The sequence below is a fragment of the Charadrius vociferus genome, unplaced genomic scaffold (genome assembly GCF_000708025.1).
Source record: "Charadrius vociferus isolate BGI_N301 unplaced genomic scaffold, ASM70802v2 scaffold553, whole genome shotgun sequence".
NCBI classification, from domain to species: Eukaryota; Metazoa; Chordata; class Aves; order Charadriiformes; family Charadriidae; genus Charadrius; species Charadrius vociferus.
In genome coordinates, this window is record NW_009647688.1 from 1,202,429 (window position 1) to 1,220,114 (window position 17,686).

At 43.8% G+C, this 17,686-nt stretch overlaps 2 protein-coding genes across 2 annotated transcripts in view; both read right to left on the reverse strand.

Annotated features, from left to right (window-relative positions):
* Positions 1-9,793, reverse strand: part of RRAD (Ras-related associated with diabetes) — a 13,968-nt gene extending 4,175 nt beyond the window's left edge. The window contains exons 1-4 of the mRNA XM_009881398.1: positions 9,626-9,793; positions 6,125-6,157; positions 2,385-2,450; positions 628-715 (exon numbers count right to left, since the gene is read on the reverse strand). Coding sequence (XP_009879700.1) covers positions 628-715; positions 2,385-2,450; positions 6,125-6,157; positions 9,626-9,793 — 355 coding nt within the window. The remainder of the gene's footprint in view (positions 1-627; positions 716-2,384; positions 2,451-6,124; positions 6,158-9,625) is intronic.
* Positions 9,794-16,170: 6,377 nt separating this feature from the next.
* Positions 16,171-17,686, reverse strand: part of FAM96B (family with sequence similarity 96, member B) — a 2,608-nt gene continuing 1,092 nt past the window's right edge. The window contains exons 2-5 of the mRNA XM_009881400.1: positions 17,537-17,659; positions 17,263-17,388; positions 16,809-16,854; positions 16,171-16,268 (exon numbers count right to left, since the gene is read on the reverse strand). Of these exons, the coding sequence (XP_009879702.1) occupies positions 16,171-16,268; positions 16,809-16,854; positions 17,263-17,388; positions 17,537-17,659 (393 nt within the window). The remainder of the gene's footprint in view (positions 16,269-16,808; positions 16,855-17,262; positions 17,389-17,536; positions 17,660-17,686) is intronic.

The window sequence follows — 17,686 nt, forward strand, 5'->3', positions numbered from 1 at the left end:
GGGGCTTGGAGCAGCCCGGTTTGGTGGGAGGTGTCCCTGCCCAGGGCGGGGGAGGGTGGAACTAGATCTTTCAGGTCCCTTCCGACCCAAACCATTCCGTAATTCTGTGGTTTGCTGTGTATGTCACTTGCTTCCACTCACAGCCCAGTGCGTGTTGTACACAGGTAGAGCAAAGGGGACTGAGCGTCTTTCTTATGAGGAGAGGCTGAGGGACTTGGGGCTTTGTAGTCTGGAGAAAAGAAGACTGAGGGGGGCTCTTATTCGTGCTTATCAGTCCTTAAAGGGAGGTGCCGGGGGATGGGAACAGTCTGTCTTCAGCGGTGCCCAGTGACAGGAGAAGAGGGAACGGGCACAAAGGTGACCATGGGCAGGTCCACCTCAACCTGAGGAGGCCCTTCTCTCCCGTGAGGGCGGCAGAGCAGTGGCAGAGGCTGCCCAGAGAGGGGGGGGAGTCTCCCCCTCTGGAGCCATCCCAACCCCGCCTGGACGCCGTCCTGTGCCACTGCTGGAGGTGCCCCTGCTCTGGCGGGGGGTGGGATGGGGGAGCTCCAGAGGGACCTTCCCACTCCCACCAGTCTGGGAGTCTGGGATTCTGCGAAAGGCAGCTGCACTAGGTGTTGGGCTTACATAGCAAACTTGCCAACGTGTCCACGTGAGGTGTTAACGGTTTCAGAGGACAATATAAAACATAAAGGTCAAATTCTCTTGATTTCACCTGAGCAGCAAAGTGAGAGAGTGAAAGTCTTATCTCCTGAGTGGCACAGTCATTACCGTGTGATCGGTGAAGAAGCGACTACCCAGATAACTATACTTGTGTTCTGAATGGCTCACCCAAGCATCGCGTGTACAGTTTACTGTTTACCTAGCAACCGAAGCATATTAGACATTTTACAGCCAAAATAACTCTGGCTCCTGCTCCCAAAAGATTACAGCCTGATCAGGACGGGAAAATCCCTGTGACTCTGCTGTGCAGGGACAGATGCCAACAAATTCGTGAAAGTTGAAGGGTTTACAAATCAGCTGCAGAAACGAGGCTAAAGAAGGCAAGAGATAGGGGGGATGGAAATGAAGTTATAGATGTAGGGAATAAAGTATGGGAAGGACAAGAATCTTGGGATTGGGCTATGGGGTGGAATAGCCAATAAAATATACTGTGATGGCTCAGAAACATCTTTTTTCTTCTAACACATTAAACCTCTCAGGCCACTTAACTGCGACAAAGATAAATGTGAAAAATCCTTCAAAGGGACTGACCACGGGGAATGGATATTTTTTCCATATTCTGTTATTTTCAGGAGCTGATTATAATTCTCCAGTCTGTGCTCTTGGGGTGGTTTTGGCCCCTTCTCCCTGCTAACTGTAGTTTGAAGTGTTAATGCGGCAGTTAAAGATCACCAAGTGCTTGCAGCAAGTGCCCTCTCCCTGTCTCACAAAACAGTAACCAAAATAGCCTTGTCAGTTTAAATAGTCAGAGTTTGGTGGTGAAACGAAGTGAGTGCTTCAGTTAACCGAACTGAATTCTAAACCTCTGGTTAGCATTTTAAATCATATTTAAATAAATTAGGGTTAGCATTTGCAGTACGCCGTGGTTACTTAACTTGGATAAACTGGAATGTGCCAAACCATCTTGATTAATCTGTATTTATATACAGTTAATTATGTAAACAGACTTCCAGAAATGGTTTGTCTTCTGTTAACTTTTTAAAAATTTGAATGTTTCTGCTTAAAATGCTCACCTAAAAGTATTCTGAGTGGGTTTGTAAGTCTTTTGGGCCAGTCTGTCTTGCATGCCTTTACTGCGTGTCAGGGACAAACTTCAGGAATTGACATAGAAAGTGGGGGTACTTTTAATCCTTTTCTGTGTGAAAGAAGGGAAATCTGAGAAGCGTCAGAATCAGAGATACAGTGCCACTTCTGTGCCACATATAGCGCTACTGACTGGAACCAAACTACAAATGGGAGTTTCACTGACAGGACTTGAAGAAGCTGTATTTTATTCCAGCCCTTTGGCTGATGAGAATTATGAATCTTTTAATGATGTAAGTGTGAGATAGACCCCTCACTAGCCAAAAAATAGCAGGAAAGGCATATGTAAAAGTGCTAAATAAAAACTTTGAGAGAACAGTGTTTCAGCAGGGAAAGTGGCTGAAAAGAAAACAATACCCAAGAGAAATCATACAAAAAATTCAGGACTCTGTGGCAAATTCTTGTTTTGTGCCAGCACCCAGGTACAACTAAGGAATTAATGGTTATAGAATACCACCACGGTTACAGGATACTACTCGGGATCTGGCACTGGGTTCTGCGAGTTGTCCTTCAACGGAAAGTGAGATGGCCTTGGATTAGGTCCCCGGGGCTTCGCGTGCTCCGAGCGGGATGCGTACAAGTTGCACGGAGGAGCGCTGTGCCAGGGCAGTCAGGTCTGTTCCCGTCTGCCGCAGGATTTGTGCCTGCAACCGGAGAGAAGGGGAGATCACGGGGGTCACGTAGCTGGTTTATCTCCTTTCATCTTAATAGGTCTGGCTATTTTGTGAAGTTGGAAGGAATTAACAGATAATTCAGGTTAATCACTTGAGATACATAACGTGCTTCTTCGCATTGCTCGTGATTGTATTTGCTGTTAATTATTGCTGTATATTCATGTATACATTACCGTGGCACCTGCTGATTTCGGTGAGGTGCCTATGAGACCACAGGCTGGAAAGGCTGATTTTCTAGTTTCTTTGGAGGATTTTCAGACCGTCTCCTTTCTCACCTGCCCTCCATTTCCACTTCTATGTGACCGTGCTTCTAGCAGATATATTAACTGTGATTTATTTGTATTTAAAAGAGATTTTCATGTCTTGCTTTTCTACTCTTATTTTCTATTGTTCTAGCTTCTACTGGTCTAGGATTTCTTTAAATTAAATGACTGCTTCAGACTATACTGTAGACTTGACATTTTTAGTAAGCCTAATATACCATTCCTCACATATTGAAAGGGAAACTGGAAATTTTATAATTTTGTAGAGAACCGTCTGTTCTCTAACCCAGATCCCCCCTGCGTGAGGAGACACGGCTAAACAGAAGTAACAAGCAAATGCTGCTGAGGCCAGAAGCACTGGGTCAGTTTTGGTCTCAGGGACCCCAGTCACTTACATCCTAATTATCAGGGTATTCTGGGATGCTGGCGGAGCCACCGTAACCCCCCATTTGTGAATCAATCCACAAACTTCACTTCTGCTTGGCTGCCCAGCATCCGTGGCGTGTGTCGCGTGGTTCTTGGGGAAGGATTTGGTCTGAGAGTTAGGAAAGGACCCCTGATGTCTTCTATTGTGTAGAAATGAGCGCAAAGCTTTCTAAAAAGGGATTACTTGGGTTTTTTTCAGTTTCATTTCATCTTCATATGCTTTTCATCTTCCATATTTTATATGCTTTTCATGTAAGTTGCCTTTCTTTGTATTTTACTGTTGTAGCAGTTTCTTTTTTTCTGTTATCTCATTCCTTTCTTATTCTTTCTCTCTCTTTTTTTTCCCTTTCAGTTTTCCTCTAGCTTTTGAGAAGTGTCAGTGTTCACTTCTAGTGTACTCTCTTGGCCTGAGTACTTTTCATCATGTGGAAAATGTAAAACATGCAGTCCGATCCTGTTTTTCCAGTTATTTATTCCTGGGGTAATAAAGCTTGTGCCTGGAGTTTCTTTATGCTATATTAGGCGCAGAGTGCATTTCACAGTCTAAATGACAAGCACAGACTTTGCAAGGCGTGCAGTGATAACTAAGCATATATAACCTAACACCTAACCTCTGCCCCTTATGAATTTTCAGATAAAAAAGCAGAATTTTGGTGGTTGAATTCACTATATGTGATTCTACCTCAGCAGTGTTTGTTCAAGGTCGAATGCTGTGTTACAAATAGCATTAATATTTTTTACATCAAATTAATATCATCACCAAAATCCAGTTTCTGCTTTTGCTGCTGTCTTATGTTGGAATTGTTTCACATTTAATTAAGGACAATAGAAAGATTTTGATCAGCCCAAAGACTGGATTAGCAGCAGTGAGGTCTGGAAGGTTTGGTGTTGTTCTCAGCGTGGCTCTACGCTGGAAGTCATGGGTTTCTCCTCTCCTTACTTTGCAACTCATCTGCACTGCCTCAAGTCTAATTAATCAGCCATTATGTGGGTGAAGTTATTTCTATACAAACTGCAGAGAGATCCACAAAGGTCTGTTCTTGCCAAGTTATATGAAGCATTACTCCCGCAGAAGTATGAGTCTGGCTACCTCCCAAATACCTGGACTAAAAAAGAAATAGCTGCATTTATTATTATTTTAATTACAGAACTGACAGACCCAGGCCAGTGGGAGAAGAGACAGAGGCAGCAGGAGGAAATGTGTTGGGTTTTTTTAACCTAAGCAAGAGAGAGAGAGATACAGGGAAGGGGGGGGACGGACGGGGGACACCAAAACATTTTTTCCTCATCCTACAAAAAGTAGGATATAGTGCAAATGTGGTATCAAGTTTTCCTCACCATCACCCTTAAACCCACAGATTAGCGCATGCTGAACAGATACCAGGCTAACTGGTTCAGTTGGTGGGTTGTATACAAGTACATATTAGACCTTTTCATGCGTAGCATATGCCAGATTGCATTATCTCGCGGTTAATACATAGACATGTAAAAGTAGGCTACAGTTTGAACTGTATGAGTAACTGTAGCGATGGTGGAGCTTTCAGATTTCCCACTAACTCCTTTGTCAGAAAACCTGATAAATGTCCCATCCATGCTGAACCTGCATTTGGACATTGCCAAGGGAGGGCAGCACACCCCTGCGGCCAAGGGGCCCTGCTTTTTCTCATAATTACTCTTGCATTTAATGACAGGTAATATTTTTGGTAGCCATGAATTGGGGCTGCAACAATCACGTGAGAAATATGAGCTTTGGAGTCAATAGAAATCGACATAGCTTAGAAAGCTCACACAGAGTGCCAAGGGCGAAATGCAAGCAGAAACCTAACTAAATCCATTATTATATCTACAAAATTAATCACAAGTTGGTTCCTCTCATGGCTACTGTGCTTCCTCTCAGCTCCAGCCCAGAAATTCGAAAGGTAGGCACTGCAAAAAAATGTAGTACTGTTTGCATTTTGCAAGTGGAAAAAGATAAAATAGGTACGTTTTAAGTCCATTGCTTATAACATAAAGCAAAGACCTCTGTCTTTCTGAAACTCTTGCAGAAGAGTGCAAAAAATAACTTGGGATAAGAATAACTGGAAATGTGGTTCATCTTGCTGCTGCTCTGAGTTTCTCCCTGCTTTGAGTAAGCTCAAAAACTTCCACTGCTAGATAACCTCATGACCAACGGAACCAGGTGAATCATTGCTCTGAAAAAAAGAAATTGCACAAGTGGCGTATCTAATTTCATTTTTGCCACTTCTCTTTCACAGAGTGCGCCCCGCTGTTAGTAAACTGTCCTGTTGGAATGTACTTGGGTAAAGCATCCTGTCTCAGTCTAAATTCAATATTGCACCGATTTTTAGTTTTTCAGGTTCAAGTTTACTTCTTACTGACATGGTAATCACTCGTGCTATACCCTGCCACGAGAGTCGGAGTTTGGATACCCCCTCAGTTTCCTCAGTCGCTGCGGAACAGACACATTAGCACGTACTGTATGGGATCAGCTGTTTGCTCCTATTGCATTTCAAGTTTGGAGTAAAATCAGAACATGACCTAAGATATTTCCATAATTATTTTCTTTTATCACCCCTGATTCCTCTTTTTCAGTATTAAACCTGTCATGACCAATGTGCGTGACATACATCATCCGTCCATGAGTGGAATGCTAAATATCCCGTTACAATTCTTGTGGGATGTATACTCCTTAGTGTGGATTTCAGAGGCCCTTTACAAGAAATATCTAGAAGTCTGATACCATGAAAAGGTTTCTGAATTTACAGACAGTTGGTTTAAGGAGTGAGCAAAGTAAATGGCTGTCTGTCTGTCTGTCTGTCTGAGAAGTACATAGTGGTAAGGAAGCAAATCGCGAATGTAAGATTTATTGTTTACCAGCAGTAGCTCATGGCAAGAGGAATGAATCTATTTACAATAACAAATTAAAGGAGCTGTACTGGGTCAGACTCAACTTACGGCCAGCTTCCAGCAGCTGTCAGTAGCAGACATCTGAAGAAGAATGGATGATAAGGACATGATAAACGCAATTAAAGCTCCCCCCATACAACCACCAGGCTAAAAGTGCTCCTTTTGTTCAGAGGCCCTTGATGTGTTTTTTCTGAGTATTTTTCTAATTGCTTTTTAACCTGTGTGGATTTTTGATATCCTGCAACACCCCCATTCACTGTATTGTGAAGCAGAGAAAAGATTTCCCTTGTCTCTTCTCCATACATGTACTGATTTTATAGCTTTCTGCAGTAATTCTCTCTCTTGGCTGAGGAGCCTGGAGTATTCAGCCACACCTTGTATAAACACGATCCCTACTTGCCCTTCTCTGTATGTTTTCTAATACATAGTTTTAGAAATCAGGGGACAAGAAGCACACAGATTAGAAACGGATTGTTCAAACCGCATGTGCCCATGGACTTCCACAGTGGACAGTGATGCTTTCTGCTTTCTTCGTTAACCCCGAGAATTCCCAGCATCTGCTCACACTCTCAGCTGAACACTCAGTAACATTTTCATGGATCTACTGTAACTCTCTTTTGAGGAACTGAGGATTTAATGGGCAGGAAATTGGGCAGAAAACAGCCTAAAGCTGCCCTCGCTAATCCACAAAGCCCATTTCTTCCATACGCCTGCAGGACAATGTCTTCAAAAGTTGTCTGTTAGCTGGCAGCTTCCACATAGCACTGCAGAAAAAGGCGCAGAAACTTGCAGAAGGAAAGTATGGTTGTAAGGGAAAACCTCTCTGTAGCAAGAGATTCCAGTGGGGGTGCCGGGGGTGCGGCAGATTGCACCAGTGACAGTGTTGTTTATGGTTCAACATATTACAGAGATGCCAAGGGAAAGACCATCTGGGGATGTGGGGTCTGAAAACCTGCATAAAGTCATCATATTGTAGATGTCTCCATGAATATGACAGGTGAACAAGGAAAGGTCTCCTTGCAGTGAAAACCCGTAAGTAGGAGCAGACCTGCGGTCCTCTGAGGAAACGACCAGCACGCTTCCAGCACGCAGTCCCTTTGATCCCTCACTGAGGGAAGGACATAAGATGGAAACACAATTTATCGTGTTTGTGGCAATATAAAGTGAAACTTTAACTGTGCTGCCCTCTTCTGTGTACTAGATAAGAAAAAGAAGACAAGGATTTTTTTAATCTATCTTTTCTTAAGCAGAGAACTTTAGTTTTGTGTCCAAATGTATATTTATAATGCTTAGAATTGCTGCACCTTACGTAAGGCTCCTGGTGGGGGCTGGTGGGGACCAGAATTAGAACATAGCTGCCCTTTTGCTTTCGGTTATAAAGTCTGATCTTGTTTCCCTTGTGGGAAAACTCCATTTCCATTTCATTTCAACAAATGAAAGCTTGAAGCAGGGACAAAAACTCGCAGTCACAGGGGAAACTTATGAATTTGAATTAGAAAGGTTTTACACTTCTTTATAAGCCAGTGCAGAATTTGTGGTGTCTTTTCCTGTGGTAAGTGATGTCATGGAATCGTTCATGTAGAGTGTGAGCAGTTTGGATGTGAGAGATGTTATCATCTGTTCCAGAAGAAACTCGGATTTGTCCAGTTGGTATGTGCTGAGTTTGGCAAATTCCACGTTTGCATCACAGCAGTAACAGACATCTCTGCTCCTTCCAAATATCTCATTTCCTGCTTTGCCTCTGCTGCTATACAGGATATGATAAAGACCTCCAAAATTCTTACTGGAGAATACTAGAATACTAGAATCAAATAAAATTTCTTGTTTTCACTTTAAATTGTCAAAGTTCTTTCTGATTTTATTCTTAAGAAAGAATGTAATAATAATTATCATAATCATAATATGCTTCAATCTCTCTCAATATGCTTCACTTTCTCTCTCAAAAATATGATATGATGAGGATCTAGGCTCGTGATAAAATACAGAGAGCAAGCAAAAGCATAGACTGAGGTAACAGAATGGTATGAAGTGTGTACCATATATAAAGAGGGTTATAGACAGTAGACTTGAAAAATACTAGTTTATGAAAACAAACGCAGATGTTAATTTCAAAGCCAGCCCCAATTAGAAAAAGCTGAATCAAAACCCCAGTGCTAAAAGTCTCTCAGTCCTAAAGATAAAACTGCGAATTCTTGACGCATATCAAGGACATTCTACACCCAAACCAGTTACAGTGGAGCAGGTAAGAAATAACTTTATTTTCCCTTTCATCTTATTGCTCCCGCAAGCAGCTTCCCCACATCTCTCATTCCCCACTTGAATGCGTTAAAATCATCGGGGAAGCAATGGCGTGCTGAGCTGCCGATCGCGCTGGGGAAGTGCCAGGGAATCATTGCTCAGCTCTCAATCTCTGCATGTCTCATGCTGGAGGGCAGAATTCCCTGCCAGAGCTTCCTTTGACAGGCACATTACAATGTAAATCTTTGGGCATTTTGAGTGGACTTTCTTAATTTTCCAAATCATCAAAGCTACTTACACTCAAAGAAGGACCCAGTGATTATCCCATTCTCTGGTGGTAACGAAATTCAGCAAATTGGTTGTCTTTCATGGCGTTTTTCCCTGTTGACATTTTTGGGAATGAGATCAGGATCAGGCCTTGACAGTCTTTTCCCTTCTCTACACTTACTCATAGCAGTAATTAACATGAACCAGGCAAACGCTTCCTTGCCATCAGACTCTCACGTCAAAAGCATCAAGTCTGTGATTTCACTGCCTGCTCATGCACCCAGGGCTGGGGGGGGAAATGCTCCTTATTCCACAATTAATGACAAAAAGAATATGATGGATACAGCAAATTGCTTTTCTGCAAAGGCTCATTCTTTTCACACTCACCCCTTTCCCTCATAATCTTTACCAAAGAAAGGGTTATATATTTGCATTACTCCTCTGCTCCAGCACATCAGCACCGCCAGAATCATTCAGATGAATCTACAGCCTTCTAAGGTAACAGCAGCACGTAGCTAGGCAACAAAAAAGAATATAGTATTTTTCAGGAAGGAGGACTTTTCTAGATGATCTCATACAGATGCAGTGCTTTTTTTGCCTTATAAGAAGAAAACAGTTCATTGGAGAAATGAGTCTGTCGTCCTGTCACCGTCAAGTCATATCGATATATCGGCTTCCCTTGATTCGCTGTGAAAGGAAATAACAATGTGCTGTATACTGTTCCTATTTATTTCTCTGTATCTGTTACATATTTGTAAGTTTTTTAGAAAGACTAAAACCCACGAACGATTTTATGGCAGATTTCATTAGCCATCATCCTAATTAAAATGGAATGCTTCAATAATTACCAAGTCAGCTGAAATAAATTGTATCTCGGTTCGGCTGAAACCGTGTCAGCTTGAAAAAGGAGATGTTATGAGTGGAGGAGGCACCCCGTCGTATGTACAGTCCATCACTGTATGTAGGGACAGAGCTGTTGTGGATGGTGAACGCTGATTTTATGCATGTGAAGGGATTTCGTTAAGCGCAAGCCAAAAAACTGACGTAGACCAGCAGGTAGAGCACAGGCATCCATGCCTCGGTGCCCCGGAGGAGCGCGATGAACCTGGCAAACAGAGGATGCCGGAGGTGCCAGGCCGGCTTCTGGGCTTTGGGGGGACTCTGTCCGGCCTGGAGAGGCAGCAGGAGCTCTGCGATGCTGGATGAAGACATCTTCCCTTGTTTCTCATCCGGGTTTGTGCTGGCCAGGTCTCAGGGCAGCCGCTGACACGTGCGAAGTTGTAGCACCATCCGTTGTCGGCCCCTGAGCCACGGCGGGATTCACGATCGCAGCTCACCATTTCAGCTGCCCCCTGTTCCCCATTTCTCCTATATCACCTTTTCTACAGCTCGCTGATGTGACAGTTTGTCTGTAGATGCAAAAACCCATTTAACCTGCAGATCTTTCGAATCCTGCCTCCCAGCACGGGTGCAGCGGGGCAGCCCGCCTGGCTGCGACAGACCCACGGGCGCACCGACAGCGTCCATCCTGGGGCAGGGCAGTGTCTCTCGAGTTGTCCGTGTTTGTGGGAGCACATGCTCTGTGCATTGCAGTTTCTGTGGCACGATTTTTTTTCTGGTACAGACCCGAATGTAGCTAATCAGCGACATTACATCACAGTCTTGGCAGCTCTCATGTATGTATTTCCTCTCTTTGGCATGTTATGTTATTTGTGTATTCCAGAGCCTGTTCTGTGGGATGGCTTCCATCCTTCCCAGCTGGACCAAGGCACGATGCATACCACGTTGTCTCTTTCATCTTGTCATTCTTCGCGGCGAAGCAGGGATTGCCCAGCTAGGCATGCATGCCAAAAAAAGACACAATTTATTTGTAGTCTGTGAAAGACTCAAGTGACTTTTAAGAGGACGAAGAGTGGATCACAGTGAAATGTCAGAGGAAGGTACACCGTCTTCATAACATTCATAGCAAAGTTCCTGCAGCTTTGAGGATTAGGAGAATATGTTGCAAGTACTAAACGACTACCATACATTAACTGATGTGTATACAGTTCACATCTAAGCTATAGTGTTTATTTATTCAGCCATAAAATGCAGAAAACTATTAATTATATGACTTGGTAATTGAATAAGTATATCTCCCGTGGAGTTATATGCATAGACTACAGATGAACTGAAATGCGTACGCGCAAATGGCATATACATTTAAAATAAGCAGTTATGACTGCTTTTTTGTTTAAAAAATAAATTAACTCTCAGTTGTTTTACTAGGAATGGCCCAATGTTCTTCTTACCAACAAAAATAAATGTGACAAGACTTCATCGCTTCTATGCTAAAAATACAATCCGGAGTATAACCTCAATTAAAGCCCTAAGTTTGCAGGATCAGACCCAAAATGGTGAGTCTGAAGGGGAAGAATTGTTTGAATAACAGCCTCCGTTTCCAGCTCCTAGTCAATTTTGTCATTAGTAAGAATAATTAATAAATTAGAATTTGACAGGCTCTTTACATCATTGACTTATGTTTCAAAAAACAATGTCTAAAATGCATTGTTGTGAAAATAAGTCAGTACCAATTTGAAGAGAAACAATTTATGTGACTCATTCCTAATCATTATTTTCTGTCAACCTCAAAAGTAATTGCGTTTAAAAAAAAGTTGGCTGCAGTGTTAATGAAACTATTTTCTGGGTTTTTTTTCAGTAATAAACCTACTTTTGTTCTGTTAAAACAGTTAGGTAAAAAATTTGGAATCTATTGGCATTTATTGTTTTTCTCTGCAAGCACTTCAGACTTCATGGATGATTTATTTGTCACTTTGCAGGGGAAATAAAAAGTATTGCTGCTTAGATACCTTCATAGTCCTTAGGCAGAGCGTGTGCCAGCTCTTCCATTAGCAAAAGTGTAGAGAAATCAAGCTGCCAGGCATCCTGGGGTTAAGCAAGCTCCTGACAACCTACTGAGGTTATTTTGGTCAAAGCCATGTGTGACACATCTGATGGGAACCCAGATGAAACTAATTTGGGTAGATTAGGGAAAAAAAAGTGCTATGATAAACCACCATCTCAAAGATACATCAAAATAAAGTGGCGGATCAAGTCCAGCAGGGAGAGTTTGGCCGTGATGACTTGCCAGTCGCTTGGGTCTTCCTGCTGGGCTCCATGCGGACGCAGCCGCTGCACACACCCTTTGGCCACCACACTTAACCACTGGCAAGGTGCGCGTCTCCCGTTCTCAGCTGAAAGCATCGGTTCTACATCCATACTTGTCCTCCCGATCCTCCTGTCTCCTCCTGCTGTTTGTGACTTACCCGCTGTGGGACAGCAAAGGTTTTCTTGTTGCCTGCAGCAGCGTGAGGGCACTAACGGGACGGGACGGGCTGCGTGGCAGCCCAGCAAGCGAGGACAGGGGGGTGGCCACGCTGTGGCCGTGCCTTGGCTACAGGCCCCACGTGGGAGTCTGCCCTTCAGGCAGCCAGCTTGTAGGGAACAAGGAAAGCAGAGTGCTGGGACACGTCCAGCATGAGGCAGTGGGCGCTCACTTATTTCCCCTGCCATTTGGAGGACAAAGCCTTTGGCGCTGTAGAAGCTCTCTGCTCCCCACGTTGCCACAGACCCAGGCTGGGGGCCGCACGGCGAGGTGGCGTATGCCCCTTTCTCCTCCTCTTTCTCTTCCTGTGCCTTCCTAAAGCTCCCAAGGAGCAGCTGCCTCCCGTTCCCATGTTAAAATTGTTCCACAGACTTGCTGGAAATTAACTTCTGCCCTGTTCTCTCCCTCCAGCCCTGTGCTGGGAGCTGAGCTAACTAACAGCAGGAACCAGAGACTCTTAACTGCTGTACTAACGAGGACAGCCTCGGCATCTGAAGCTTGCATGTGCCGCAACAAGACGCTGAAAAGCAACAAAACTGATGGGAGAACTGGCAAGTTACCCAGCGACCCTGGTGAGTGCGTGGAATGAAGCTCGAACCATCCACACCACCAGGATGTTTTTATCACTGCGGACAGGGCTGCTCCTTTGGTCCCCAGAGGGAAGTTATGGAATGGAGATCACCTGCCACAGGATGCAAAAGGTAAGATGTGAGAGAAGAAATGTATGAAGGTTACAGAATGTGACAACACATTTTCTGCAACTCCTGAAGTGCACTGAACGAAATGCGGGCTCTCTGCTACCTGTATGTTTAGCATCTTTTAGCATTTTGTAAATTGAAAAATTTTTTACATTCTTTCTATTAAATGTTGCTGGCAAATGGTTACAAGACATACCAGCAGACTTAAACACTCCAGTAATAGCCTCAGCTTCCCCTGGTGTTATTCTCTTTGCTCATGCTTACCTTTCCATAGTAACATTTGAAAGTTTTTGCTGTAATCTTTTCTTTTGTTTAGGGAAAAAAGTTGACTCTGCCACTTGTTCTGTCTGTATTTACACCACAGTGCATTTTGTAAAGGAAGGGAAAGTGGTGTATTTGTCTGTGTGACAGGCTACAGGGAAATGTTTTTAACAGCTAAAAAAAAACCCAAAAAAAACCAAAACCCCAAACCACCCCACATTGTAAAACATGCAGTTTATAAATCAAAGCTCCAGAGGGAGATCTTTATCAAAGCACTTTATTGATGTAAACACATCAATCTCAAGCACGGCCAGAAGACTGAAATAGCTTTTTTTTAACTAACAGTTCCCAGTGTGTGGTACACATCGCTCCACCCGAGGAGCACAAGAAATATCGCCATTGAAGTGTGAAGTTCTTCCACGGACAGTTCAGTTGCGTCGTTGGATACAAAGCTGCCGAGCTGCTTCCCCACCGCTCACAAAATTGGGGGGTGAAGAGTCCTCAAAAGTTTCCGATTGCTGGTCCGAGGCAGCAGCGACAGGGTGGGAGCAGCAGGGGAGAGCTCTGCGTCCTCCCCGGGAGCAGGACTGGGTGGGCAGCCCCAGGTACATGCAATGTGGTGGAACCCACAGCGCAGGAACCGTGCTGGTGCACGGGCTCAAACGCACGGCAGCTTACGCCAGTGCACAACACAGCCAGTTGCCCTCCAGAGCTCCGGCTGCGGTGTGTGCAGTCTGGGAGCGGTGAATGCCACTCAGCCACCCCTGGAAGGCTCTGCCCGAAACCCAGGAATGCAAAACAGATGCCTGCTGCTGGCATTTTTCCTGGACTCGGATGAGGCCGTGTGTATTCAACACAGCTGCTCTAAAGGATCATACTTTCTGATGGAATGTGTCCTATTACAAAGCATTCCACAGGCTAAATTTAGGCCTAATATTTTGGAAAAATAAAAGCCCGAGAAGAAATATTTGTAACAAATTAATGTTTTCTTCTCCCACTTTATCTCCATACAGCAGGAGCCAGCTAACGATCATTAAAACCAGGGAAGAGAAGATCTTTGCTAGAACTGGCAGTACGTTATCATTCAGCAAGTATCTGAGCTGAGGCAGCCTGGACAGGAGGACCTGTTATCTTCAGCAAAGTAACCATGGTTTGCCCTTACTGTTGTTTCTATCATCTCATAAATATAACATCCACATCACTTAAAGAAACATGCCAGATCTACAGTAACAGAATTCTCTACCCCTAAAGGAACAGAAGTCAGACCTTTTCTTTGATATCCCACAATACAGTCCCTTTACTGAAAAGTCATCCCCCAACTACATACTGTAAGTTTAAGCCATCTAACCCCATGCCGTTGCTTCTCTGAAAAGGTGAATGGTGCAGAGCGCACCCCCAGGGTTACTGTGTACAATGTGCCGCATGACGTAAGTGCCAACATCCCTGTAAATTATTTAACAGTATTATTATGTAGTGGTGAAAGCCAAGCAGAGGGATTCAACAAAGCATAATTTACTGATTCCTTCTCTATTTGGAGTGCAGGTTGAAGCAATCTGTTGGCAGCTCAGTCATCCTTCTGTTTTCCCCCTGGCACTATTTGCATTCCTTTCTTCCCCAAAATCTGGGAGGGCAAAATTCATTTTCTATTTAAAAAAACCCAGAAAATAAAATCAAACCAACCAACCAAGCTGTCTGCGTGCATTGCCATGGCTGAAGTTTCATTTGTGGTGCAAACGCTGGCAATGTCAGAACTAATCAGTTCAGTGATTCAGCAACAGAGGCAGAGAGGAAAGACAGTATTAACAGCTGGGTCATTCTGCTCCTTTCCCAATATGAATACTACATAAATATTGTCTTTATTTACAGTTTCATTTATACATGTATGCAAGTGCTGATCATTCCAAGGATGCTAAGCCAACTAAGATTAACACTGCTGCACGGTTGGCTTTCTGTAGGAGCCTTGTGCAAACTGGGGGCCTCATTTCTGAAACAGGAAGATTTGGATTTCTTTCTGTCCTATTTTGTTATGTGACTTCAGATGTCACACTTGGCTCACCACTGCCTTAGTCTCCTCAGCTGCTCAACGCAGATTGGACTACTAGGCTGTGGTTTACACAGAACACTATGTAAAGTAAGTTTCACCATTTTTAAAACAGCATCCAAAACCTTCCAAGAGAAAATACTACTGAAATATAAAGCACTACCACCAAACAGGTGAGTGCAATCTACTTTTTAAAAAAATGTATCAGTTACTCTCTAGATAACTGATGATGATGAAGGTAACATGGCATGTGTGCAGGCAGCAAAACACCTGACAGGATTCCTTTAACAGGTTGTTACTTTTCCATGTGGTCCATGATTAGAAACAAAAGTGCAAATTAATTCTGGAATTCTATCTTAATGATTTTTTCTATTGTCAATTTCTGCCAAAGACAATAGTTTTAATAAACGCCACGTTTCCTGGACCAGAAGCATAGGCTAGGTCTTACTATTAAATCTCAATACTTTTAAAGTAAAACTTGTCATTTAGCTGTCAAACTTTGCCAGGAAAGTCTCTCAGCAGAGGGTAGCTGGACTGTTCATACTGAAAACTATGAATGACTCTCTCCTATATTATGGCAGATGCATGGAAAAAAAAACCCTACCGCAAAGATACCGTATTTCCTACCACGAGTAATGAATAATTAAAAATAAGTCATGTTTTATATGGGTTTAAAGAGCCCTCAGCATTTGGCTAATCCAATCTAATATAATAAAAACTAGGCAGATGATTTAGAAGTGTTTACACTTATTGCTAAAATGTGTTACAACTTTGCATGCATGAACACACATTTTCTTGATGTCTGAAGCTAAAGTTATATTAGCCGTCTTAAAACAGTCGTATGAATGTAAAAATTTTAATTGCCAATTAGCTTGGTGTACTTGTAAAGTCCAGTGTGCAAAATTCACTTCTAAAATGCAGTTTACAACTAATTTTGGATAGTGAGAAACCAGTTAAAAACAGGTTGAAACAAAACTTTTTAAAGAAAAATCCTGCCTATGCAATGACTAATAAATTTAAAAGTAAATTTTCATTATATTTTTGTAGCCGCCTGTAATCTAATTTCCCACCTACTATTTTTGTCAGAGTAATGAAACATTTCTTAAGAAAATCCAAGTGACTTTATTTTGCTCATAGACAGATGCATAGTGTAACAGTAGCATCACCACTTATATACAAAATTAGTCTAACATAGCAGAATACTAACGATTTCCTCATCAGGCAGTTATGATCGAGCAGACAAACACTGATTCACCACTTCCAGTAAGTGAGAGTTTTCCAAAGCAGCTGCTACGCGTTCTTTATCAGCAAGCTGTTTATTAACTGTGCAAAAAAAACCCAAAAAACAAAACACCACAAGAAACTGGTCAAAACATTGGTATACAATGCCTTCTTTAAAGTCTTTTATGTTGAGACACACAATCACACTGTTGCTATGGCACTCAGGTAGACTAACAGTTCTGCAGATGGCAAGTACACTGCAGAGCTGCAGTCTCAAGTCAAAGCGAGTTATCACAAGTTAAAGGCGCAGCTGTTCTGACTGAGCAGCAGGGAGCGATGTGTGTGTAGGTGTAACGAGAGGAAATTTCCCCCAGCTTCCCCCTGTTTTCTGAGCCCTCCACAACCCCGGCAAGTCAATGAGTAGTTGAGAGCACAGGCTGCCCGAGGAGATGCTTGAAATACGGTACAAAACATACCTAAGTGTCATTATTACACATTCCTGTTCCGTAACATCCGCCAGAAGCTGACGCACGTAAAGTCCCAAATACTAAACAGCTGTTCTGCAGGTGTGGGAATCTCCCAATTTGCAAGATTAAAAAAAATAATAAAGACAACCAGACAACAGAGCACCAAACCCCTTACCTGCGTGCTCAGAGGCATGCGTTCCTGGTGTTATGTGAACATCCAGCTTAAAAAGCACCACAAAAAAAGAAGGGGACAAGTCAACACGACATTGGAAGCTCAAGTTCAAATTATTTAATGATAAGAATAAGACAATAACAAAAGGAGGGGGGAATGCCATTCTTGCCAACAGCAGTTACTGCGTATAGCCAAACAGAGCCTAAGACCCCAGAACACTCTGCGGGCGGCTCTCCCCGGTACCGGAGGGCACCGCACGCCGGTTCCGCAGCCGGTTGTTCGCCCGCTGCCCGCTCCGCTCCCGCAGCTCTGCCCCCACCCGCGGGATGCAAAAAGCTCCAGTTATTTTTCACTCTAAGTTAGTTATGGATTTTTATTTTTTTCCGGTTGGTTCCCCCCGCCCCCCTTTTTTAAACACCCCCCCCTTTTTTCTTTCCAGAGGGACGCGATTACTCACCTTAAACCTCTCGGGCAGCGACCGGATGAGTTTCACCTTGATGGAGAGGCCGATGAGGGTGGCCATGCTGCAGTGGGGAATGGTGGGGGTGAACGCCACGGCCACCGTGCTTTCCGCGTCATCCACCTGTTGGAAACCAAACACCTCCCCTTGCTCGAAACCCACTGGTTTTACCCCAAACCAGCAGGCGGCATTTTACGAGGCGGCACTTTGCCGCTCACCGTGGTCTTCGCGGACATTTTTAGATGCTACGGGCAGCGGGGACGGCTCTCACCTTCACCCGCACCTGCTCCACGACGTTCAGCTCCTCCAGGGTGAGGGGGTGCTCGGGGTCGTTGATGGAGCGGATGAGATGTGCCGGGTTAAGGAAAGCGGAACGGAGACGCCCGGCCCGGCCCTGCGCCGCCCGCCCCGCCCCGGCCCC